General features: G+C 44.8%; 1 protein-coding gene across 2 annotated transcripts; it reads right to left on the bottom strand.

Moving 5' to 3' along the window:
• Positions 1–958: 958 nt before the first annotated feature.
• LOC148359007 (uncharacterized) lies at positions 959–25,691 on the bottom strand. Of its 2 annotated transcripts, none has more exons than XM_088345947.1 (4): positions 25,533–25,691; positions 7,678–9,093; positions 4,961–5,392; positions 959–1,662 (listed from the first exon to the last, which is right to left on the bottom strand). In XM_088345947.1, the coding sequence occupies exons 2-4, from the start codon at positions 8,915–8,917 to the stop codon at positions 1,637–1,639; spliced, it is 1,698 nt and encodes a 565-aa protein (XP_088202073.1). In that variant the 5' UTR covers positions 8,918–9,093; positions 25,533–25,691; the 3' UTR covers positions 959–1,636. The 2 variants fall into 2 exon arrangements, with proteins under 2 accessions (XP_088202073.1, XP_088202074.1); XM_088345948.1 differs by having other exon boundaries at positions 959–1,659.
• Between the last annotated feature and the right edge of the window lie 1,197 nt (positions 25,692–26,888).

Raw genomic sequence — 26,888 nt, 5'->3', positions numbered from 1 at the left:
GGAGTCCTAAAAGGAGAAGGTTAGGGGTACCCGGATCGTGGCAATGGCGCTCTTTTTCGCTTCTTTTTTCCCCTTTTCACTTTTTGTGTTTATCTTTTTTTTCATGACTTTTTCTCATTTTTCATTCCCCTTTTCTCTTATTGATTCCCCTTTTATTTTCCTTTTTTTCTTCATTCTTGCTTTTTCTCGTTATGCTTTTTCTTCTCAGTTTTGTTCTTCTCCTTTCTTTTCCTTTTTTCTTTCAGGTTTCTTTTTCTGTTTTTTTCCCGTCGTTTTTCTCATTTTATCTTTCTGTTTTTCATATTCTCTTTTTTCCATGTCTTCTTTTTTACTTTTGTATTTTTCTTTTTTCATATTTTGCTTTTCATTTTTCATGTTTTGCCCTTTTTCTTTTTTATTTCCTTTTTTCCCCTTTTCACTTTTTGTCCTTTTTTAACAGCTTTTTCTCGTTTTTTATTCCCCTTTTCTCATATTGATTCCATTTTTATTTTCCTTTTTTGTCTATATTTTTGGAGGGTTTTTTTTTCTTGCCTTTTCACGTTATGCTTTTTTTTACTTCTCATTTTTGTTCTTCTCCTTTATCTTTTCTTTTATTATTTCAGTTTTTTTTTTCTGTTTCCCCTCATTTTCTCATTTTATTGTTCTGTTTTTCATATTTTCATTTTTCCTTTTTTCCTTTTTTACTTTTCATTTTTATGTTTTACTTTTTTCTTTTATCCTTTCTTTTTTTTCTTTTCGCATTTTATTTCTTTGTTCCTTTTCCCCATTTTTACGATTGCCCTATTTTTCCCTGTTAAATTTTTTATCTTGCTTCACTTTTTCTTTGTTTTGCCCCATTTTCTTTTCTTTTTTTTTCTTCCTTTTTTCATCATTTTTCATTTTTCTTTTCATTTTCTCTTCAATAGTCATCCTGCCAACCCTCAGCCCGAAAAAAAAAAACACACCAGAAAAGCACACATTTCTCTCGTTAGTTTTTCCTTTTTATTGGACTATTTCTCGGAAGGTTTATTTTTTCCTTCCCTTTTCTTTTCGTTTTTTCACATTGGTTTGTTTTTTTTTGCTAGCAGACGTGAAAACCGGACCCAAACGCAAACAGGATGCGCCCGTCAAAATAAAAGATGGCGTCAGAACAGTCTACACACTCGACACGCGGTGCGGCGGGGGTGTTCAAGGTGAGGGGCGGGGTCCATTTTCGGGGCAGTCTGCGGACCGCAGTCCGATCTACTCGGCGAGGAGGTGGGGGGGAGGGGCTACATAGAGGAACGGCCGTCGATAGAAAACTAACTTCTTCTTTTTTTTTTTCAACATAGCAATCGGAAATGTTTTTTTTTTTTCTTCTTTTTCTATTTTTGCATTTCTCCGGTGGACAATAGAAAAATGTAACAAACAAGCAGAGGAAATGGGGGATGGGGTGAATTATTGCTTCCCAGTATTTCTTTCATTTCCATTGATATTTTTTTTTTTCTTTTCACAATAAGACGAACTCTCCCGGCAGCCACCCGCTGATTTTTTTTTCCCTCTGGGTGGCGCCGTGGCGTAAAACGAGGGTGGGGGGGTGCACTCGTGAGGGAGGGAGGGGGGGTCAGGGGCTCGGAGCTCCTCGCTCAACGGCTCCCGGGAAGTTCTTTGTGCGTCTTCACGCGCTTTCCGCCTTTTTCTCTGCTGAACGATAACAGAAACAAAAAGCTTTAGCAGGAGAAAGACAACAGCTCGCCGGCACCGCCCGGGGCCCCGCGGACGTTCGCGCTCGACGCAAAACGCAACCGGACGACACCGACGTCGGGAACGCCTCTCGTTCCCGTTCGATCGCCGTGAAGAATGCTCGTAACGCCAGGGTTGTTCTATCGTGGTGGTGGGACTCCGCCTGTTTTCTAGCAAGGTTGTTGTTTCTTGATTCCTATACCCTTATGGAATTGATTTTTTTTCTTTTTATGTTGTGTTGTAGATTAATGGAGTCGGAGCTTGACATAATGAGGACACATTTGTTTAAGACAGGAAATTCTAGGCTTGTTTCTCAAGAGTTTAAATGTCAGCAAGTGTTATTATAATAACACTCGCCTCGGTTTGGAACAGCTTGCGAAGTATTAACATTCGGCTTGGTTTGGAACAAGCTGTCGGGAATTTGGCTGTGTCAGGCCGACTCCCAACGATTTTTTGGGAAATTGTGTAACTTTGGAGAGTCGAAAGAGGACGATAACATTCTGAGAAAAAAACATTGTCGATTCCCGGTAGCGTGCATTTTTAGAAAAACAAGTGCGTCATCGTGAGGGGACGCACTAAGCCACACGATATATTTCTGACGTGATGTTTTTGCTCTGGAGGGTATAAGAAAGCTGATTGTCTCTTAGACGAATGGGAACGTTGTTTTGAACGCTGACGAATATCAATAAACAACTTCTCTCTCTACCGTCTAGATTCTTCTGTACTTTTGTGCATATTTCTGGGGCATATTTCACGGGCTGCTCTGAAAGTTGCTCCTCAAAGGGACAGTGTGTTATACGCAGTGCCTCCTAGTGGTACATTAGGCAAAAATACGTCAGCTGTCATTCGATTTTTTAGAAATATTCATAGGTGGAAAAAATTGTCACATGGCAGAATTCATATCGAGTGGTTGTTGCCCTGCTTGTCTTGCATCTTGCTGCTCTGCTTTGCTTTGCTCATTTGGCCCTACCCTAGTTTTTTCTTCGCATTTGAGACAAGACAGTGCCATCTGGTGCTCAAATATTACATCATGTACATTTATTATAAAGAAAAGGCTCCGGGCAGCATTTTCTTCAGTTTCCTGAAAATTCACTGATGTCTTCTCTCCTTTTTTGAGTGTCTGTTAAACCATAAACTATGCTCCCTCCTGCCGGATTTGAACCTTTGTCTTAATTTGTGGCAATCTTTGGTTTTAATGGTCCTTTCTGGGCCTCTTTGCAAGCTTTAAGTACATTAGTGTCTTCTCTCTATAAACGTAACAATTGGTCCTTTGAGCCGGGTGAGCATTAGGTCGGTACAGTCCTCCCCTGTTCTCTTTGACGCTTCAAACGAATTTGCTTATTTTGAGCGTCTGTCACAGTACAAACATAAAACTTTTCTAGGCTTGGAGGTCTTTTTGAATCGGTCCAGAAAAGAATTCAAACTCCACGCGAGTCGTTTAGCAGTTGCTTTTACTTTTTAGTCCACTTTTCTCCGTAAATAGGAAAGGTTCCGCATACATGTTCAGCTCGAGGAATTCAAATTCGATTCGATCTTAAATCACGATAAACACTCGGGCTTTTTTTGCGGTTTTAAAGTTTCTTTTTGTGATCCAAGAGCCAAGAAGAACTCCGCAGGTCGGAGAGGATTCCCGACTTGACTTTTGAAGACGTGAACGATAGAGCGGCATCGAGAATTGTCATGTTTGTTTTCGATCATTTGGCACTTTTGATCCGGCCGTGGAACCGTTAAGCTAAAACCAAGCTGGAATTTGACTCGCGACTCGTTTCCCCCGACCAGCCGAAGGCAAATCAGACGCACGTTTGTTGCCAAAATAACCGATCCCTCAGGCAATGTTTACGGCTAAGTTAGCATAGAGTGTTGCCTCCTTTTAGACTCATCATTTGATTGCACACTAAGCTAGCGCGCTAGCTCGCGCAACGTGTTTGTCTCGTGGAGGCAAAAGCAGCAACGCAAAGAGAATTCGAGTTCCCTCTAGAAAACTGCTCTTTTCTTTTGGAGATTCTATATATCCGAAAATTGAATACCAAAAATAGTGTCTTGTATTTTTTCCTCAACGATGCTACATCTTTAAGTGGCCGACTCGTGCTAACGCTAGCTTTTGGCGCCGCGCTACTTCGTATTTTGGCTCGTCGAATGGAAGCCGTTGATTTCATGTTAGCATACCTGGCAACCGGTTTTTCTTTTGATCGTTTCGAACTGTGAAAGCTACACGACAGTTATGTACAAGGGAAACTATTTTTTATTTATTTTTTGCTAAAATCCAGATCGTCTCGATCACCGCTCGTCGCGAAAAAGCTATCGTAGAATGCTATTGTTGTACTCTAGCCGATGGCGAGCCGGCGTTTCGTTTTCGCTCGTATTGTTAACGAAGATTCATTTGTCGGGGTGTCCAATTTATTTTCACTCGGAGCCGCGTCGTTCAAAAAAAAAAAATAAAGAGTGAGAACAACATTAAAGCAAGAAAGGAAAACAAGGAATAGGGGGCGACAGAGAGAGAGAAAAAGAAAGGCAGAGAAGCGAAGAAAGGGAAAAGGAAATGGAGAGAGAAAGATGGAGATGAATAAACACAAAGAAAGAAGAGAAAATGGAGAAGGATGAATGCCAGGAGGGAAAGAGAAAAAAAGGAAAGAAAGGAAGAGACTGAGAGAAATACATAGGAGAAAGAAAAAAGAGAAACATAAAAAGAAAGACAAAGATGGAGAAAGGGGAAGAGACCAACAACGAGAAAGAGAGAATGCAAACAAATAGAGCTAGAGTTGCTTTGGAAGTGGCGCTTGACTTTAATGTCAACTGCAGCTCGTATGTTGACTTTTGTTTTTCTCTCGAGCTTCTCTCGCCCTCGTCCGGCGGGCCGGATTCAATTTGTCGACGGGCCTCGCGTTCGACGCCTTTGTTCTAATTTGCCCGTCTCGCTTCGTGTTTGTCGGATGGAATATGGCTCCGTGACGCGTTTGGCGGCCAACGCTTACGCTCGCTTTTAGCGCCGCGCGACTTCTGGTTCGAGCGGCTAGGAGCTAAATTCGCTAGCAGGCGTCGGCGCGGCTCGCCAGCCTCTGTTGAAATTGCTCGGCGGCGGCGGAGACGGCGTTACGGACGAGGACGACGGCCACGTCTCGCAGCGCTCGCTTCCTGACTTCCTCTTCCTGGTCTGGCTCCTCCCCCCTCAGCTCCTGGCTCGTGTCAGCGAGCACGGGCGGCGCTCGACGGCGAGCGTCTCCTTCCTGCTCGCGCTTGCCTTCCGGCTGCAGTAACTCACCGCTGTTCACGGGGGGCGCCGTGTCGATGACGGCGCCGTCCGTCTCCTCCGCCGCTTTGCCCTTCTTGACGACACCGACGTCGTCCTTCTTCTGCTCTTGGACTCGGACGGCGTCGTCTTCGGCGGTTCCGTTTTCGCAAGCGCCGTTGGTGACGGGAACCTCGCCCGGCGTTTGGCTTTCCGGCTCCCGGACGTCCCCGCCGGCCTTCTCTTCCGCGGTTTCTTCGCCGTCGCTTTTACCGGTCGGCTCCGGGACGCCGGCGGGCGCGGCTTCCTCTTCGTCCTCTTTGGCGGCGTCCGCCATGTCCACGCTGGTGGACTTTCCTTTGCGGAGGATGAAGTTTTTGAGGGAGACGGCCCGTCCGAAGTGGGAGCGCTTGGCCTTGGCGGACTTGCCGTCTTTTCCGTCCTCCGCCGCCGCGCCGTCCTCGCCTACGTCGGTAAAAACTCCGTTAGAGAACAGCAAAAACGACGTCGGTAGCAATCGTTTGGTGTTTATATCAAAGAGGAACCGTGGAGGAATCGACTGGGACATTGGTGGACTGCCCCTTGTCCCTCCTTACTTGAATATTGAAAATTATCGGTGAGTTTTCCGCCGCATTACTTTTCTCAATTTAGTGTGTGCTTTCTAAATGCCCTTGAGTCTACCAGACTCTTTATCCTACAACCTCAATCATTCGGTTGTGTCCAGTCTTAACAAAGGTCTGTTTGTGAAGACTTCCTCACTTTGCCTGGAAAAGTCCTTCCTAGTTAAGTTTCATTTTCCATTTGGCCAATCCACACCCCTTTTCTATAAGACGGGGGCGAGACATTTTTCCATGCCTTTTGATCAGCCAACCCTGGGTACACTCTCATCTCATCTCATTAGCTGCACCGCTTATCCTCAGTAGGGTCGCGGGGGTGCTGGAGCCCGACCCAGCAATCATCGGGCAGTGGGCAGGGGACACCCTGAACTGCTTGCCAGCCAATCGCAGGGCACACAGGGACAGACAATTCACTCGCTCATTCGCACCTAGGGACAATTTGGACCGGCCAATCCACCTGAAATGCATGTCGTTGGAATGTGTGAGGAAACCCACGCAAGCACAGGGAGAACATACAAACTCCATTTGAACCCACACAGGAGGTTCCCAAGACCTTAGAACTGTGCTGCTCACTGGCTAACCACTGCGCCGCCGTGCTGCCCGCCCTGTGTATACTGTTTTATTTTATTCTGTAACTTTGCTACACCCCAAAAAACAGCTCAGTGGCCTTGGGGTTAGGGCGCCCGCCCCGAGACTGGGAGGTTGCAGGTTCAAGCCTCGGCCTAGTCGTACCTAAGACTGTCAACATCGGTACACATGACCTCCCTGCTTGGGAATCCCCTCCTGTGTATCAATCTCCCGGAAAGAGTCAGAAATGCGACCGTGTTCTTGACTCTAGCCCCCTCCCACTAGGGAGAGATATGGCTCTGGTACATATAATATATAATTTTGCTATGTCCCAAGAACAGGCCAGGGACCGTCAACAGTGGAGAAGGCTGTCTAGTCTCGCTTAAGGGATCCGTAAACCTCTGTAAATTCCTCAACCAAACTCTTCCGTTCAGCTCCCCTTTTCTTTGTCCAAATACTCGGTCTGGTCCCGGGAGTTTCACGGGACGAGGAATTCCCACACCGAGCCTACGTATGTCAAAAGGACATTCAGAGACCAGGACGCAAGTTGGACACGTTTGTCTCATCTTTGACGTGACTGTTAAGTGAAGATCTAGTGGTTCTTCTTGAGGTCACTTCAAGTTTTTTTGAAGTAGGATTCTTACCGATCTATACCTGGTGAGATGTTCTTCTAAGAACTGTTGCCCAAGCTCCAGCTTACTTCATTTTGCCATCTAAACCATCACCGGCCTTCTGTTTCCGTGGTTAAACCTTCGACTCTTGGAATTAAATTGAGCTAGGACCCTTGACTGGACCCTGTTGTCTGTCAATTTCCAAATCTATTAGAAGATGTGAAGAAGCTAATTGCATTGATTGATTTTGTCAATGGTTTGTTTTGTGGTGTCCGACTTAGTGTGTTGTCATTGAATGGTTCGGTTTTACTCCGTTTTGGATTAAAATGGGGTTTGGACGCTTCTACTCCCTCAGCACTTGCTAAGGAGAAGTGAAGCTACTGCTAAAGCATTTGTCTTGTTTTGGCTCAAGTTACTTCATGATGTTGGGTTAGTTTGGATTGGGACATGGACAACCCGGTCCTGGATGGCCACATGTCCTGTTTGTTTTGGAGGTTTCTCCTTTTCAACTCGGCTGATTCCAATCAACAGGATCTTCAACAGGCTTCCGCCAGCTTGCTAATGAGCTGATCTCTTGTATCACCTAACGTGAAAATGAGAAACCTTCAAAATCATGAGAGACATCAGGCTCTCGAGGGTTGCTCAGGTTGCCCACCTCTGTTCTAAGCCGTTAAGCTACTGCACACACAAGGACAGCAGAATAGCTTTTCTTTTTTGGTCCCATTTTGGTGGTTTATCTGGTTTTATTTGGATTTCTGGAGTTTCTGCTAACACTAGCGGGTTTGGCTTGTGTTTGGGTACGGATGCGCAGGCTCCGCCAAGTTTGTTTTAGTGAAGACGAGCTAGCCCGTTTTACGGTCTCGGGTTGGATGGATCCGAATGTAAATTGGGAAAAGCGTATGGTAATTATCTAGGTCCTAATGCCAAAAGTCAAAAGAAAAATGGAGTTCCTGACCTGTAGCGGCGGCGGCGGCGTCCTCTTCGGCAGTGGGGTGGCACTCCGTGTTGGCCCGCTTGGACTTGGGGATGACCCGCTTCTTGAAGGAGGTCCAGATCTCATTGGCGTGTTGTGTGACGGTGGCACCTCCTGCTGCCGCTTTGTCCTCCTCGCTTCCCTCAGTTTTGTCCCCGCCTCCGTCAGCCTCTTCCTCGCCGCCGGGGTCGGCGTCCGGCCCCTCCTCCGGCTTGTCGGCGGAGTCTTTGTCCACGGTCTTGGTCTTGCCGCTGATGCCCACCATGGACGGATCCCTCTTGAGGCCCTGGAAGGTCCAAGAGCGCTTGAGCTTCCACCGCTTCTGGCCCGACTCCTTGGAGTCCAACGTAGAAGAGTCTCCGCCCCCTTCGCCGTCGGCCCCCTCCTCGGTTCCGCCGCCGCTCTTTTTGTGTGCTTTCTGGGCCATCAACTTCTTGAAGGAGTGCCAACGCTTCATGTGCTTGGTGGTGGCGGAGGACGCCGCCGAGGTTTTGGGATCCGGATCCGCTTCGGCTCCTCCTTCGGCGCCGGCCTCCTCTTCGGCGTTGGCGTTAAGTGCTTCGGGATCCTGGAGGCGGTCCAGGGACTTGGAGCGGACCTTGACGGGTTGGGGAGCTTCTAGCGCGTTTCCGTCCTTCTTGTCGGCGCTTCGATGGGAGAAGATCTTGGCGACCGGTTTACGGATAAAATCTCGAACGGAAGACTTGGACTCTTTGCACTTCTTTTCGTCCTCCTTGTCTCCGTTTTCCAGGGTCTTTTCTGGGTTGGCCTCGCCCTCCTCGCCGCCTTCCGCCCCTTCTTCAGCCGCCGTCGCGGCGGTCTCGTCTCCGGTTTTCTCCGGATCTTTGTCGGCCCCTTCGGCGGCGGCGCTCTCCTCCGCGGGGGTGTCGGTCTCTTTCTTTTTGCGTCCCGACATGACCTTCCCGAGGCCGCTCTTGTTCAGGAAGGAATCCAGGAAGGAAATCTTGTGCTCGTGGTTCTCAGAGATCTGGGGGGCCGGGGCCCGGTCGCACTCTGCCGCGGCGTCCTCTGCGCTCGCCGCCGTGTCGTTCTCCGAGACCGCCGCTTGGACGGCGACCGTCTCGCCGTCGACCGCCGTTCCGTCTTTGTCCTCGGTTTTGACAGTCTCTGAATTGTGGACCGGCGGTTCCGCCTCCTTGTTCTCCGGAGTTTTGGCGTCTTCCGGGACGGCCGGCGCGGCGCTGGCTTCCGTTTCGGCCATTTGTGACGCCGAAGTCGATGGCGAGCCTCCGAAAGTGCTTTCTCCTTCCTCGGTCCCTCCTTTTTTGGCTCTCTTTGACGGCTGCTCGTTCCCAGGAGGTGGCGCTCTCAGCTCATGGAAAGCGGCGTGGACAAGCGTGGTGCGGACGATCAACTCTCAGCATCATACTAATTCTCCTGTGGAGCACAAAGAATTAGCGTTAGCGCTTGGAACATTGATGAAAATGTAAAAGGAAAACTCTTGATCTTCAAGAGGAACTTTTGATGTTTTGGGGGACACTTCTTGTATACAAAAAGCTAGCTAGCTCCTTTGTTTTGGTATCGGTTTCTGCTCAAATTGTCCGCTTTTGGATTGGAAAAAGAGAAGAAAAAGGTTGCACTTCCTGCTTGTATGCCAAAAATCAAGGACAGACTAATTTTTTCGTTCCGGGTCAAAGTCTCTAATCCCGAAGACAAACATCTTGTCCATTAGGGACGGACGTCGGTCAAAAAAAACTGTCTTTAGCCCGAGGCAATCATTTCTTTGAATAATTTATCGGCCACGAGCGAAATGGTCTGAACCGGCTCGGCACGCTCTTTTTGCCTTCCGCTCTGTCGCTAACGTGAGACGCTAATGCTAACATTCTTCAGTCTCAGGCCCCAGTGGGTGAAGCTACTTGAGGTGTCCTTAGGACAGATCAAAATGTAAACTCTTTTGGGGTACTTGATAGGTCTATCACCTGACATCTGCAAATAAAACACACAATAAGAGACATTCATTTCAGCTCGTGAGGAGACGTAACCAGTTCAGGGCTTGATTTCATCCGACCAAAACCTCGACAACTCCCATTTTATATTACAGCTCAGTCACGGAATTGTCGGGGCGAGGAACAAAGGGACAAGCCATTGTTCAAAGGGGAACGTCAAAGAGAAATAGGCAAATAGTTGATTGGGTTGAATAAATCACATGAAGATAAGACGTGAAGCACAGAAATGCTTTGTTCGACTGTTAGGACTCTGCAATGCTCAATATTTTGAGAAAATGCGTTGTAAATCCCTTGAGCACACGAGTCGTAGAGGAACCGTTTCCTTTGGTGTGTCTTGGGCAAGTGGTGCAAGTATTTTTGGATACCTTTTAGAACCTTAATGATGTAAAGAAGGGGTCTTCAACCTTTTTGAAGCCGAGAGCTCCTTTTTGCTACTAATTAGCACTATGGCACCCACTTTGATGTGAGTTTCTAAAATGGCAGTAAGCTAGCTGGATTGCTATATAGCTGAAAAGGTAGCTTAATAGTTAGCTAGGAAGGTAAAGGGGTAAAAAAAACTAAAAGGGAGCTAGATAGCTAGCCAAAAGAGTAAAATGCTGACTAAATAGCTAGATGCAAAGCTAAAAATGCTAGATAGCTCGTAAATGTTGTAAAATCTTGGCATGGCATGCAAAAAAATGTCAAAAGCTAGCTAGATTGCTTGCTCAATCGCTAAAATCAAAGCTTAATAGTCAACTAGAAAGGTAAATAGATTCAAAAACTAAAATGGAGCTGGATAGCTAGTTAAAGGAGTAAAAACCTAACAAGTCTGATAGAAATCCAAAAAATAAAGCTAGATAGTTGGCTAAAAAGAAGCCTAAAATTTAGCTTGATAATTAGCAAAGAGGGTCAAAAGTTAGCTGGATAGAATTCATATAGATTCGCTTTATAAAACCTGTAAATTAGGATTGAGTTTGTTGTATTTCCTGTAAAAGAAATCGATAAAAAGATGAATAAATGCATTTTTTTGTGAATAGATTTTCGTTCTATTCTCTTAATTGCTGAAAAATAACGATCAATTCTTGAAAAGATGGCGTAAAGCATGGGGGTGGCAGCGTGACGATCCCGTCTGGTTCTCTGTGAGATATCGAAATTGTTTTGACAATCTGGAAGCTTTGTAAGTGCTAAACATGCAAAAAACACAGAAATTACTCGTAGACACCGAATTGCAAGTATTATTGTCGAATCCCAACGCGTTATTCCACGGGATCTAGGTCACGCTAGCTCATGAATATTCATGAGCTAGCGGGAGCTAGCTCGTCGCTGATAATGACCGCCGCTAACGCTAACCATTGCTGGCAGCGAACGCGGTCGTCATGGCAACCTCTTTTCTGTTTCGTTTCAAAGGGAGGAAAAAAAAAACAAGCGCGCTAATTTGTTGACCTATTTTGGCGAGCTAAAAATAACGCGCGAGTCAAGGAGCCGAGTTCTTGGAAAATCTGTTCTAAAGGAAATTCGTCTTTATTCAAAAAAAAAGTTGTTTGTAAATGAACATTTTTACTTTGCTCGGGAAAGTGGGCGGCGCCTAGCTGACTCTGTAGCTCCTCCCACTCTGCCGGATCCCCAAACGCCACACAAGAAAAAAATCAAATATTTTTTCTCGTTTTGAGTGTTTTTTTCCAAGAAACAAAATAAAAATACACCAGTAATATTCCCTTTTTAGATATAAATGCTTTTGAATGATAGTCTTAAATTTATGTTGGTTCACATTCGACAGAATATTCTGATTTTGAATGGGCAAGCTAGCCGACCGACTAGCCGACGGTCTTACGCTAGCTCATTTGCATACGACAATCGAGCATCGACCACAAACGAGCTCGTCGAGGCGATAGCGAGTGAAATGTGCCAAATGCTAAGCTAGGCTAACAGGAAGTGCGACATCGCAGCCGAAGGTTGTCCCCGATGCTCATTGTTGCCGCGTTTGGGTAACGTTATCGTCCCGTTGTTGTTGTTGTTGTTGTTTTTGTTGTCGCGCCTGAGCGGCTTAGCCTAGCTTAGCGCCGGCTCGGCGTTTAGCGCTCGGTTAATCCGGTTTCAGGAGCGTCGCCAATTTGGAAAGGATTGAAAAACGTTTTTGGATCCGGCCCGCGACGCTAACGCTAGCTCGGGTCATTTCCCGCCGACCTCGGCGACGGCCAATCGTTCGAGCGCGGGTTCGGTTTCCGTGGTGACAGAGAAGCCGCCTTCCCATTGGACCGTCCCAAAAACATCTTCTGGGGTTTTATTCGGGAATCAGGTCAACTTTCAATCCAGATATTTTCGGACACGTTGGAGCTCGCCAATCGAGAGAGGCGATTTCACTCCGACTCGTTTCAATTTGAGGAGGCGGGGCTAGCCCCTCGGCCGCGCCCCTTTGTTTTTCACGCCGTGTACTTATTTGACCTCTGAACTTTGTCCCTGAGTTTCCTAAATCAGCTTAAGATGGCCATGAGCTGACTTGGCTCTCTCTCTCTCTCTCTCTCTCTCTCTCTCGCACTCGCTCGCCCGCCAATACATCTGTTTGGGATTGGCCTGTGCCTAAATGACAACAGCAACAGCCGCCAGCATGGGGGTCTCCAATCTGTTGCCCGTGTGCACCCAGCTGCCCCCTGAGGGCAGCTGAGGTGCCCGCGGACCTGTTCTGAAAAGAGCCCACGAGTGCCGGGTCATCGGGATTTTCTAGTCAAACGATTTGTTTAGTGGTCGACTGAGTCAAATGAAGCGCGCTGCCTACTCATCCCTCTTCTTCTTTCCCTTCCTTACCTTCAAGATAATAAATTCCATATGTTATAGATATTATAAACATTTCATGACTATATATGTATGTGTGCGTGTGTAAACAGTCACAGTAAAAAAAAAAAAGTAGTACTAATAAAAAAATATGGTGCTATAACAAAAATACTACTACAGTAATGCTACAAAAATACAAAACAATTACGACAAAACTAAATTCAGTACACAAAAACAGGGACATATGCTTTCATTCTAAAAAGAAAATAATACAAGAGAAATACAACAAAAATATGACTTCAATAATAGAATACCAAAATGATACTACAGAAACATCATTACTAGAAAAAAAATACAACTACAGTAATATTAGAAAAATACTATGGGGATACTTAAAATAATATAACAGAAATACTAAACAAATACCATAAAAATAGTACTGTGGAAATACTGCAAAAATGATAACGGAAATACTATGACAATACCACTATTGTATTACTCTAATGCAGAATGACTCCTCCAGAAATATTACAATAAAAATACTACAAAAATAATACTATAGAAATAATCTCACAGAAATACCCCTACAGATATACTGCAAAAATTCTACTACAGAAATATTACAAAAGTACTACTGGAGAAATACTACAAAAACAAAACGACAGTAATATTACAAAAATACTATGGGAATACTTAAAACAATATTACAGAAATACTAAACAAATACTATAAAATACTACTGTGGAAATACTGCAATAATCATAACAGAAATACTACAAAAATAGTAGTATTACTCTAATACAGAATTACTTCGATGGAAATATTACAATAGAAATACTACAAAAATAATACTACAGAAGTAATGTCACAGAAATACCCCCAAAAATACTACTACAGAACTATTACAAAAGTACAACTGTAGGAATACTCCCAAAACAAAGTTAAAGTAAAGATACAGAAAAAACTCAAAAAAAGTACAAAATACTCCAAAAATACAACTAGAGTAAGACTACTCCGGTTTTCTTTTGTTCTAGGGTGAAAATGGTGAAAGTCAGAAAAGGACTGTTTCAAGTTTTGTCCAAACGCCAATATTGTGTCTTGGAAAAGATCTAAATTAAAGTTGCAAGTGAAGAAACGATTCAAACACATTTTAATGTGAAAGTAAGATTCCGGTACGGCTCGCTTCCTACTATGAATGAGCGCGCACTTGACAACACGGAAGTGGAGTTGCAGTCAGCGGTCGCGTTCAAAAACAAAACAGCGAATTTCGAAGTGAAAACAAACATTTTATTGAACAAAAAGAAGACAAACGTGGTGCAGAAAGCGTTTTGTTGGACGAAAAGAGGATTTAATAAATGACGCCATCGATTTCAGCGTTTCCCCGATTGCAAAGTTTGCCTGGCAACAAGAAGGTGGACAGGTGAGTGGCGCTTCAAGCTTTTCACTTTTTAATGCCTCATCAAGTTTTCATTCCGGCTGTTTTTTGGGCTTCTATTAAAGTTTTATTTTATAGGTGCGATAACCCAAAATACTCTTTGCCTCGGTTAAAATGTTTTGAAAATGGCGCACATTCAAATGAGAGCACATCCGGGTTTTTTTTTTAAAGGCACAGTGTGTAATATTGAGGACCTCCCAGAGGCGCAGAAAACTCTCAGTTAAATCAAAAAAACATCAATTTGAATACTGGGCAAAGAACGGTCATTCTTGTCATAAATCGAAACGTGTATTTCTTTTCCATAGTGGAATCTCTACCTAAAGTGACCGCCGTGTTTGCCTGGGATCTTGCTGCTACTCTGTGCTTTTTGTTCGCGTTAGACAATGTGGTGACGGCGTTTTTTTGGTGGCACATTCGATGGAGCAAAGGAAGACAATAAGAGAAAGGGGAAAGAGAGAAAAGGTGTATTTTGCCAAGCGTAGTCTCACTGTCATTTAGATAGATAGATACCATAGATACCATAGATCAGGGGTGTCAAACTCATTTGAACTCGGGGGGGCCACATGATAGAACAAACATTCTGTCGGGGGCCGGACGAGTAGATTCGAGAGAAAGAAAAAGAGAGATCAAGAAATAAGAGAAAGAGGGAGGGAAAAGGAGAGAGGGCAGGACAAAGAAAGAAAGAAAGAAAGAGAGAGAGGGAGAGAGCGAGCGTGAGAAACAAAAGAGATAAAAAGTCATGAGAGAGGGGAAAGAGAAAGGGAGAGGAAAAAAGAAATCCAAAGAGAAATAGAAAGACAGAAGGAGAGAAAAGAAAGCGAAGGGTAGGAAGAGAGAAAGAGAAAAGAGAGAAAAGGAAAAAGGAAGTTAGAGCAAAAGAAGTAAGAAAGATACAGAGAGAGAAAGAAGCAAAGAGCAACAAAGGAAGAGAAAAAGAAGGACACAGAGAGTGAAAGAGACAGAGACAGAGAGTGGGAGAAAAGGGGTGGAAGAGAGAGAGAGAGAGAGACAGAGAGAGAGAGAGAGAGAGAGAAAAAGAAATACAAGTAGAGTGTCTTTGTTGGAGGCACCTGGCTTTGGCAACATCACGTTGACATATTTCAACCTGCAGCTTGTTTTTCTCTTATGCTTCTCTGAGTGTTGTCTCGCGGGCTGGATTGAATCCTTTAGCGGGCCGCCTGTTTGACACCTGTGCCATAGATGGATAGATGTCCAGATAGATATAGATAGATGTATAGATAGATACTTTCTTCATCCGGGTAGGGAAATTTCCACTTTCAGCAGTATCCTTGTGTTGAAAAATAAAATAATAAAATTCCCCGCCTGAATATGAACATTAAAGGGACAGTGTGTATTATTTTCCCACAAGACGTCATCGTATTCTGCCGTGCCACCTGAAACGAGTGCTAAAAGCACAACAGAAGAAGAAAAAATACGGAGACTCCCTGGGCAAAACGCACCTTGTTACTTTTAAAAAGAAGAAAAGAAAAAATGAATGACATTTAGATCATTAAAGAAAAAAGGCCAAAAAAGAAAAATTGGGAGGAAAAGAAATAAGACGGAAAGAAAAAGGAAGGAAATGGTGCTTCTGAACTCATGGGCAAACTGGATTTGCTTGGGGGGGCTGACAAAAGTAAGGGCCAAATCAGGTTCTCCGCAAAACATTTCACTGTATGACTTTTTGAGTTTTTCCTTGCCCTCATGGCAGTTTTAGATCAGGGGATGCTGTCACGATAGTCTGTGCAGCTCTCTTGTGATGAACAGGATTTGTACTCAAATATTGTTTTGCTCAATTCCCTCCACAAAATCTGAAAATATTTCCAACTCATAGGAAAATAATTCAGTCAATCCGTAAGAAATGAACCCATAACCCGCGTAAACTGCACTTAAAGGGACAGTGTGAATGATTTAGTGGTTAGAATATTTCAAAATACTTGCACTGAAAAAGCTGCGGTCAATCGTGGACAATCCATGGCATCCGCTTCACAGCATTATCTCCAGTCAGAAGAGCAGTTTCAGCGACAGACTGCTGTCACTGTCTTGTACTACAGACAGACTGAAGAGATCTTTTCTTCCTCGTGCCATGAGGCTCTTTAACTCCACCCGGCAGAGTAAAGGCCCACATTAAACCACACCACCTACATTGGATATTACCGAATCTTACTGCAATATGTATTCTGTGTAGCACTATTTAGTTACTCTATATAACACGCTACAGTGGGCATTTGCACGTCACACTGGGTATTTGTATATTGCATTCTTTTGGCTTTATTATTGTACTGTTCTCAGCGATGGGATGCTGCTGGAAATGTCAATTTCCCAAAGCGGATGAATAAAGTATCTATCTATCTATCTGATACCAGCTCAGTAGCCTAGATGGTAAGGCGCCCGCTTTGAGACTGGGAGGTCGGTGGTTCGCGCCCCGGCCGAGTCATTCCTAAGACTTAAAAAGTGGTCGGCGGCGCCCTCTGTTGGCTGCGGCTGCATCGGCTCGCTACAACGGGTCAGGTGCAATCGACATTTCGTTCTGTGTACATTGTTACACAGAATGACAATACAAGGAAATTATTATGTTATTATTATTATTATTATCTATCTATCTATCAAAAAAGAGTATTGTTGAGTAATGTTTAAATCTAAGCTTAAAACACACTTCTACTCTACAATAAATGAATAACCTATATTTTATGTTGATAATATGTGTACTATTTGCCCTCATGTTGATTTTAGATCAGGGGATGCTGTCCCAATAGTCTGTGGTCTGTGCAGCCCTTTCAGACGCCTTGTGATTAAGGGCCAAACAAATAAACATGACCTGACTTCTCAAGGATTCTTCATTTTCCTCATGTTGAGGTTTTTGAGTTTTTCCTTGCCCTCGTGTAGGTTTTAGATCAGGGAATGGTGTCAAAAATAGTCAGTGGTCTGCAATAATCTGTGGTCTGTGCAGCCCTTTCAGACTCTTTGTGATGAAGGGTGTCACAAATAAACATGACCTGACTTCTCAAGGTTTCTTCATTTTCCTCATGTTGAGGTTTTTTGAGTTTTTCCTTGCCCTCGTGTAGGTTTTAGATCAGGGGATGCTGTCATAAGGGTCTGTAGTTTGCAATAGTCTGTGCAGCCCATTGAGACTCCTTGTGATTAAGGGCCATACAAATAAACATGACTTGACTGATATTGAGTTTTCCCTTGCCCTCATGTAGGTTTTAGATCATGGGATGGTGTCATAATAGTCCGTGGTTTGCAATAATCTGTGGTCTGTGCAGCCCTTTCAGACTCTTTATGATTAAGGGCCAAACAAATCAACAGGACTTGACTATTGATTTCAATAATTAGCAAAAACGCATGAATTATCATATAAATGTGCATTTCTTATATGACATATCATAAGCCTCACCTAGAGGGAGATAACATATCTTGCTGCTACAGTTACCTGAAAAAATCCTGGTGAAAGACCGGGCCAAAAATAGAATAAAAATGGTGATTTATGCTCACTCTGAGTCTTTGTGGTTTGTATTCTTCCTTAATATTTTCAGCACTTGTTTTTGGTGGCACTGCACACTACAGTGGTCAAATCATGCGCACGGTTCCTTTAACTTTCATTAGATCGGACGATCGTCCCGAGTGTTGCGAGTTTGAGACCCCCCCCCCGAGGCTTCTGGCCCAATGGAGACAAGCGTCCGCGGGACAGAAGGACCTTTCTCCAGTGAGGACGTCGGAGCCCCTTTTTCAATTGTGCCGAGAAGAACGGGAGGCGCCCGTGATGGCGTTCTCAGCCGGACCGCGGAATGTAAAAAGAAAGAAAGAAGCCCCGCTTTGGCCGCCATTCCGTCTTGACATTCCGCCGGAGTCGGCGAGCGCTCGGACAATCCCGGCCTTGTCCTCCGTCTCGCTTCGTCTCCCTCCGTCGCTCTCGCTTTCCTTCCTTCCGTCTCGGCTCCGACGCCTCCCGTCGCCCTCCGGCCCCTTCCCGTTGGCCGGCGCCGACCCCTCTGTCGCCCCCGAACGGCTACTTTCTCTTTCACCGAGCGGCCCCCGATCGTACTTGTCGAGGTTCAACTTTAGTAGACGCTCAAAATAAGGAGAGAAGGCGTCAATGGATTTTGAACTTGCGAGGAGGTCAGGGAGAGAAGCCTTCAGATAAAGAAAAAAATCCATTCCCTCTACTGAGTCGCCTCTTTTTCTCTAAATGTTCAGGCTTGCAAGAAAACAGATCAGCCCTAGAAAGCGTGGATGTCAAAGAACAGCAACATGTTTGGCTGATGGCGACATTGATGTCGTAGATCAATGAAACAACAGTGCTCGGTAATTGTCAAAATAAGGAACCCATGAAAAATGTGTCCTATATTAAAAACAAGCTCAGGAGGTGTAGATCTGGTCTGAGGACCAAGAGGTCCCAGGTTCGAATCCCGGCTCCTCCGAGTTGAATGTGGAAGTGACCCCCTAATACCTCCGATAGGCAGGAAGGCCTATCCGCCATCGGTGTGTGAGTGTGTGTGTGTGTGTGTGTGTGTGTGTGTCAACGGGTAAAGTCTGAAGTACTTCGTAAAGTGCTCGCCTTGGGGCTGAGAGGTCGCAGGTTCAATTCCCAGCTCCTGAATGTGGAAGTGTCCTTGGACACTGAACTCCTCATGCCCTCGATAGGCAGGTAGGCCTATCCGCCATGGGTGTGTGAGTGTGTGTGAACGGGTAAAGTCTGAAGTACGTCGTAAAGCGTTCGAGGTCGCAGGTTTGATTCCTTCCTTCGAGTTGCATGTCAAAGTGTCCTCGGGCAAGACACTGAACCCCTAATGTCCCGATAGCAGGTTGTCGCCTTGCACGGCTGACGTTGCTATCGTTGTGTGAGTGTGAACGGTTAAGTGTGAAGCGCATTGTAAAGCACTTTGACAGGTATTCGGTGACTCGAAGAGCGTGATAGAAACGCTGTCCGTGGACCAGTTTACCATTCAAGAAACGTATCGATATTTGAATCGTAAGCCTCTCGATGACTGCGTCCATTCGGTCGTTTTTGCAACAACTGTGTTTTCGGGTACTCTTGCGCCCCCTAGAATGTCATTCCATGACGTCATCATCACACGCCCAGCAGTCACCATGGCAACGATGACTCCTTTTCCTCATTATCATCAGCATCTTCTTGTCCTCCAGTTTCCAAGCAAGAAACCCATCCTGTCTTTTCAAGACCGGGGCCAAACTTTAACAGTGAGGTCCGAGATTTCAAAATAAAGGGCTGCCATTATGACTTTAGGCCAGGAGATGGCGACAGAGTAACATATGGTTTTGGGGTTGGACGATGATATAACAAAAGCAGGTAGGCGCAATAGGAAAAAAAGCGCAAGGGCTCTTTGAACTCGGTTGGGCATCGTTATCACATACTTAAAGCCCTGCTGTCGGATATTTGAGTACTAGGTGGCGCTGTTGATGAATCCCAACGCAAACCAAACGCGGCGAGACATCAGACAAACATGGCGGCGACCTGAATAGGGATTCCGCTATGTCGAAGAAATCCAAATATAATTTGATTTTAGTATTGAAGCACTTCTGCTATTACCATGAGAGGCTCATTAAAGATTAGGTTCGAAATTTCCTAGAAAATCCCAATGATACCTTTTCAGATCAAGTCCCCTTTCTCACGCAGTCCTTATCGTTTCAGTCCTCTGGCGTCGCGACACCGTTCGCGCTTCGATGCTTGCGTTTTGCCATACGAAACCGATATTAAGCGCAGGAACCGGTGGACAAACTACGGCCCGTGGGCCACGTGCTACCCGCGGGCCTTTCGGTCAGGCCCCCCAAAGAAAACTGGTCAAAATATAAAGTGCTACCGATAAAACCGTTGTCCCTCCCTTTTGTCCCTTAGTGTGTCTTAAACCAAAAAATGACTCCGAATCGCCCCGTGACCCCACTGCGGATAAGCGGTGCAGATAACGGATGGATGGGCTCTGAATCGAAATATCACATTTAGTGCTTTAAAACGGGGAGCTCATATATTAGTTTGCTTTCGTCATAGAAGAAAACAAATACTTACAATTGATTTTCTACTAAACACAGTAATACTGTACTACAAAAATACGATTACAGAAAATTGACACCAGAAATACCGCAAATTACAACTACAGTAATATTACAAAAATGGAATCTGATGAAGATACCGAAATATGCTGGAAATATTCCAGAAATTCTTTAAAAATACTTATACAATGCTACTTTGTGAATACTTCAAAAATACCTTAACGGAAATACTACAAAAACAAACTTTAGAAATACTAGAAAAGTATTGCACCAATAAAACAGAATGAATACTACAGAAATATTAGAGATATACTACAGAAATGCCAAGAAAATCCTTCTATGTCATACTACAAATCTAAAACTACAGTAACTCTACAAAAATCTGATTGCAGGAATATTAAAAGTACTTAAGTATAACTACAGTGATATTACAAAAATAATATCAAATAAAATGCTTCAAACAGGAAACCAAGAAATCATTTTTCTTGAACTGAGTTGGGGGCCTCGGAAGCGAGGGTCCGAGTGAGGTCGGGCCAAATGGGCTTTTTCACAAAAACATTGGGATCTTCTTAAAGCGACAGTGTTTTTTTTAATTTGTCCACTAGATGTCGCTCTAAACTGAAAACGAAGACTTCAAACTACAGAGACTGAAAGTGAGAAAAAGAAGGTACAAAGATTTATTTTTAAGGAATAAAGAATAGGGGGAGGAAATGAGAAAAAGAGGCAAAAAGGAAAACGGGAATTAAAAGAAAAGTAGGGGAAAAGAAAACCCAAAATGGAGAAAAAGAAAGAAAAGAATTGAAGAGAAAAAGGACAAATGAAAAGATATGCAAATGTCTCTTTTCATTTTTGTATTCATTTTTCTTTTCCCTTTTTACTTTTTCTCTTGTTTCTTTTTCTTCTTCTTTCCTTTTCTTCTCATCTCATCTCATCTCATCTCATCAGCCGTACCGCTTATCCTCATTAGGGTCGCGGGGGGTCTGGAGCCCATCCCAGCCATCTCCCGGCAGTGGGCAGGGGACACCCTGAACTGGTTGCCAGCCAATCGCAGGGCACACAGGGACAGACAACTCACTCGCTCATTCACACCTAGGGACAATTTGGACCGGCCAATTCACCTGAAATGCATGTTTTTGGAACGTGGGAGGAAACCGGAGTGCCCGGAGGAAACCCACGCAAGCACGGGGAGAACATACAAACTCCGCACAGGAAGTCTGGAGCTGGATTTGCACCCACGACAGGTTCCCATGACATGAACTGTGCCGCACAAGCGCTAACCACCGCGCCGCCGTGCTGCCCTCTTTCCTTTTCTTATTTCTCTTTTTTAGAATAATTCACTTCGAGTCTCAAAATTGTGTCCCCTTCCGTTGTGCTTTTAGCACTCATTTTCAGTGGCACAACTTTCAGTGGGCCAATAATACACACTGTCCCTTTAACCTTCGTACTAAGGCAGGGGTCTCCGGCATGGGCCCTCGGGCACACCATTTTGAGACCCCTAGGGTTTCGAGCCTTGTGTTAGCATGTTGCTAATGTTGTCTGCTTTGGAGCTGACTCAGGACGTCTCTTTAGTTCAGTTTCTTAGTGTTTTTTGTACCCCGACACCCCCCCCCCCCCCCTTACCCCCACGTGGTAATGGAGGGCGGGGGCCAATGCGGGAAGGAGGAAAAAAGGGGTGGGGGGCAAGCCAGAGACAGCAGGTGCTCCAGTCCCATTGAAAAGGGCTAGAAAAAAAAAACCAATTTGCATTTGTAATAAGCCCCCCCACCGCCAGCCCTTCCTCGCTGTGTCCCGGCCTCCATTTTGGGGGCGGCAAACTTTCAAAATGGCAGCTGCCGACGCTCACAAAATTCGACAACGCCCGAAAGAAAAACTCCTGCCGAAAAAGAAGACTCTGAAATCGTTTCGGAGACGCCGATCATTTTTTATGGGTTCGTACGGGTGCTTGAAATCCTTGAACATGCGTGAATTTTGAGAGAAGAGCTGCTCGAAATAGTCGTCACGCTTCTTGGCAATCTGACTTTATAGACTGCGCAATAAATGAAAAAAAGGGTGTGAAAATGACGCTGTCGCTGGTGGCTGTCATTACGGCCTCGCCTGAAGCATCACCACCCCCCACTGGTCGCACCCAGAGGACAGCACTATTTAGAAAAGCGGGTTGTCTGGCTCTCAAACGACTCCTCAGATTTTTTTGTTCTTTTAATTATTTATTAGCGATAATAAGAAAACATGACGCAACAAATTATTTGCAGCCCCCCCCCCCCAAAAAAACATGAAATAGAAATTAAAATATTCAAAGGTCTACAAAAAAAGGAAAATGCGAAACAGTTATAACTTCTTATAACGGATTTAATGTCGAACAACAACGCAAAATCTGTGAAAATGTAAAAGAATAAAATAGGATTGAAAAATAGGAACTCTTGAGTGGTATAAATGAACGATAACGTGAAAAAAAATAACTATTTACATTCTATTTTAACCCGTTTCGACAAAGATCCTCAATAGGAAGGAGCAAATGATAAGCAGTCGATTAAAGGTTGATCGCAACCTGCTTCGGAGCGATCCATATCCGTATGTGTCCAAATTTGGTTCGTTTTCTGCTTTTAAATCCATTCAGTACTTTTCTTTTTGTCTTCCGTAATCAATTCTATTGTCACACCTATAAAACCTTTTCCGTGTTCAGAAACATGTGCGACGTATCGAAGTCGCGTGTGCGTTGTTGAGGCAGAATTCATGTCACTTTAGAGCAAAAAAGTTGGCCTCAAAAGTGCTTGAATCTAGTCAAACGCTGATGATGGTTATCAGCGCCATTCTGGGAAGCACCAGTAGCCGGTGCCGGTGTTTCGAAGCGCTTTGAACGACGGAAGAAGGAGAAGGGAATGTCGCGAGCGCTAACGAATGAGCTCCTTCCACTCGACCTGATTTGTGACCCGAGACGAATTTGTTTATTTTGAGACGTCCAAAACTTTTTTTGCGCTGAAGGGAATTCTTATCACTCGGTCGTTACGATGTTATTATCAGGTCGTCGCGATTAGAAGTAGGGTCGACCCAAGCTCGGTCGACGCATCGATCGCGACGATGATTCCTCGTGCCGGTTCGAAATCACGTTTCCTGGAAAATCCCAATGACGCGTCACCGGGGAGCTATTTTCAGAACCTGTCCACTTAGGAGGCTACCCGGTGCCCAAGTTGAAGACCCCCTCATGTTTTTACCGGGGGTATTGAGAACGAAGACCTAATAATATACCAAGTCCCGGTTTGTTCGCCCAGCCCCCCTCCGAGTCCTCCATTTTTGAAAGACGCTATTATTTTCACCGAAAGCTTCGGAAAAGCGACGACGTTCAAAAACAAAAACAAATAAATGAGCTTTTTTCTTTTATGGGGTTCAAAAAAGTGCCGTGCCTGGAAAATGGCCAACGAGTGGAAGGAAATGTTCATTTATTCGTGCGCGTTTTTCCAAAAAGCTTTGAAAGTACTCCCGTTGAAAAGTAAATGCTAACAAGTTAGCGTTTTTCTTTGAAGATGCTGGAAAAAGACGCCGACGTCCGGGAAACGGCAAAGAAGCGGAAACGGGACAACGACTTCACGGCCGAAAGTCTTCCGTGTCGTTTTCAGAGAGAGCTTCGGAAACGCTGCCGAATCCCAGAACGAATGCTAACCGGTTAGCGTTAGCCTTACATCGCTAACATCCGTGCCAAACTTTTCATCATTTGAAGCGGTCGACGTTATCGTGCCGAACGCGATCCGTGTCCGGGATATTCGAAGCCAAAGTGCGGAAGAGTCGACAAAATCCGATTTTCAGAGCGCTTTATTCGCCAATAAAGACTGGAAATAAAGCAACTGCGGACTCAAATACCGGTTTTGAGGATACCGATCTCAGGGTAAGATTTTTTGTCTTGTTTGAGTTTGAAAAAGGAGATTTGTTTTCAAAGAAAAGCTTTTGATGAACTCGTGAGATTTGGGGGGCGCGTTGGCATCCAAACCGGGCAGGGTTTTCAATATTTTTGCCGAAAATGTGCTCGATATTCCACGCGCAGACTGCAGGGGGCAGAATTGCACCTGATTTTCCTTCTTCTTAGGATTTCCCAGCTATGAGAACATACCTATATCTACGTTAGCGCTTTACTCCCTTGAAAACAAATACAAATTTATTCTTAATTAGAGTCCCGATTAATTATGGACATATTCTTTAACGAGAGTAACAATGTGTGTGCCTTTCTTGTCTTGGTTTTGTTTCCATGTTATGATATCTTTTACTTTTCCTTTTAGCATCTCTGCAAGTCTATGGACTTATAACTAAACAAAATCAAGATTTTGACTCATGATTCTGAGTGAGTGTGTGTGTGTGTGTGTGTGAATGGGTAAGTTTGGGAGGTCTTCGTTGACTTGAAAAGTGCTAGATCAATGCAGACCATTTACCATTGAGCATCTTGATTATCCTCAAAGCGTTTAGAGGCTGACTCCCTATTGGTGTGTGAGTGTGTGTGTGAGTGGGTAAGTGTGAAGCACATTGTAAAGCGCTTTGGGAAGTCTTCATTGACTTGAAAAGAATGCAGAACATTTACCATCCAGATTTTTCATCCAGAACGTCTTTGCGATTGGCTAATGAGCATCCCAAAATTAAGATGACATTTTTTTCAGCCCCCGGCAACAAAAATTCTGACTTGTTTGTCGATTTTCTGAAATTTAGATCGTTGGAGCTGCAAATTTAGAAAAAGTAGGCTCAAGAGGTGTTGGGGTGGCACAAATCATTTCCATTTTCCTCCCGCTTCTTTGCAACTTGCTGGACAGCAGCACGACGTCCGCACCAATCTTGAACGATCCCACTCACAACAAAAAACGATCCTTATTAGCGTTTGCTTTTCAACTGGAGGTTTTTTTCGGAAAACTCCACTTTCTTGGCACTTTTTTGCTAAAATGAGCATCGCATCGACCATATTCTCAAAAACCGTGGAATGATGGAGGGGGGGGGGGTGCGAAATGGGCGGGAAGAAGCTTCTGGGGGGGGGGGGTTCTTGATGCTCCCATTGAATTTTCTCATTGAGCAAAACAAGTGAAGCGCCAAATTCCAACAAGCAGCCCCCTTGTCTCACGCACGCGCACCGGCCGCGAACGCGCATCCTCCAATCCAGTGCCTTCCGATCATCGTTTGAAAATGGCCGCGCGCGAACAAACCCCCCCTCAGCCCCACCACCACAACACCCACCCCTCACGTCTGCGCGTGCACGCTGCCATCCCCGTCATTTTATGGTCGAGGCGCGTAAACAAGTGCGCGAGCGGTCTTTCGTCGTGCACGCGCGCCGCTGTAAAACCCGCGCGCGCGCGCGCGCACGTGCGCTTCAAGATGTCGAGGACCAGACAAAAGCGCACGGGAAAATGTGGCGCGTGCGCGCGCATTTGGAGCAGGCGAGCGTCGCCATAACGCACAATAAACAACCGCCCACCGCCCCCCCGCCGCCCCCACCAATTGACTCCACGTTCGGTTCCCTGATGACCCCCCCCTAACCCCATCCCAACAATTTTCAAAACTGGTCCGAGAGCGTCGTAAGGTGCGCCTTTTGCGACCAGGCAAGGTGCGCCTTATGCCTCGTAAAAGAGGACCTGTAGCCCTCTCACCTGTAGGGGGAAGGGGGATGAGGAGGGTGGGGTGGGGGGGGCCGTGAAAGAATGTAAATAAAAAAAACTCACCTGTTTCCGTGCGTACGTGCGGCTAAATCCGTGTTGGGGGGAGGAGGCTCCCTTGCTCACTATTTAGCAGCGCGGCTTAACTGTCGGCCTGTCCAAGACGCGCCCGGCGCCAAATCCGCCCAGACGCCCGCCTCCCTCTCTCTCTCTCTCTCTCTCTCTCTCTCTCTCTCTCTCTCTCTCTCTCTCTCTCTCTCTCTCTCTCTCTCTCTCTCTCTCTCTCTCTCTCTCTCTCTCTCTCTCTCTCTCTCTCTCTCTCTCTCTCTCTCTCTCTCTCTCTCTCTCTCTCTCTTTGTCTTATCCCCTCTCTCTCTCTCTCTCTCTGCCTTACCCTCCCTTAACACCCCCCCCCCCCCCTTTCATGCGTCTCTGAATTAGTGATGGGAGTTCTGGCTCTTCTTAAAGGACCGGCTCTTTCAGCTCGGCTCACTAAAAAGAGGCAACTCTTTCACCTCCCAACCCATTCTTCCGATCATTTTTCTCGCTTTAACCTTCATGCGCTCCTCATTTTAAGGAACATTTGAGTCAGTAAACAAGATAACGTGAATATAAAACCACATTTCCACTTTCTACATTTAGAGTGAGATAAAATGTACTTAAGAGGATTTTATTTCTATTTTTTAACAACACAGTGGCAGGTCATTTTGAGTCAGAACTACAGGAGAAATAATCCATCTATATTTTTTATGAATTATCAAAATGACGATTAATAGGGGGAAATAAAAATGGTAAAAGAAACGAAAGATTAAAAAAGAAAAAGAGAAAAAAGTAAAAAGGATAGGGATAAAAGAAACAAAAGAAGAATGAAATAAAGCAGCTGTGAAAAGAAGTAAAAAGCTAGCAAAAAAAAAGAAGTGAAAGGCTGGCTGGTGAAAAAGAGAAACAAAAGGAAACAGAAGAGAAACAAAAAATAAAAGAGCAAGAAAAAAAGGAAGTCAAACTCGGGGTAAAAGAAGCAAAAGAAGAATGAAATAAAACAACAGAAAAAGGAAGTAAAAGGCTAGCAAAGAAACAACAATAAAAGAAACAAAATAAGAAAAAAAGAGAAACAAAAAAAAGCTCACAAAACAAGAGAAAAAGAAAGAAAAATGTAAGTCGGATGCCAATAAAACAAAAAGAAAACACGTTTTGGGGGGGTCCTTTTTATCTCCATCTTACGAAACATTATGTAAAAAAATGAACGAATAGATTGAAAAAGATACATATTTATATTATCACAGTCAATTCTAAAAGCTTCGTTTTCACCCTAAAGTGAATGTTCAAGACATTTCATTCCCAAGAGCCGGTTCATAACGCCGTTTCGTTCGCGAACGACTCCTCTTAACTCTGAATGGGCGCGAAGGGTCGATCGCTCGCGCG

The sequence above is a fragment of the Urocampus carinirostris genome, chromosome 10 (genome assembly GCF_059441175.1).
Source record: "Urocampus carinirostris isolate Australia breed hairy pipefish chromosome 10, RoL_Ucar_1.0, whole genome shotgun sequence".
Taxonomy (NCBI): domain Eukaryota; kingdom Metazoa; phylum Chordata; class Actinopteri; order Syngnathiformes; family Syngnathidae; genus Urocampus; species Urocampus carinirostris.
This window is presented reverse-complemented; position numbering and strand designations above follow the sequence as displayed.

Bases quoted from the DNA above. Each gene is read 5' to 3' on its own strand.
- LOC148359007 (XM_088345947.1), bottom strand. From the start codon at position 8,917: ATGGCCGAAACGGAAGCCAGCGCCGCGCCGGCCGTCCCGGAAGACGCC. The intron at 5,393-7,677 runs GTCAGGAACTCC...TTACCGACGTAG, and splicing joins CGCCGCCGCCGCCGCTACAG to GCGAGGACGGCGCGGCGGCG. The intron at 1,663-4,960 runs GTGAGTTACTGC...GTTATCGTTCAG, and splicing joins GGCGCCCCCCGTGAACAGCG to CAGAGAAAAAGGCGGAAAGC.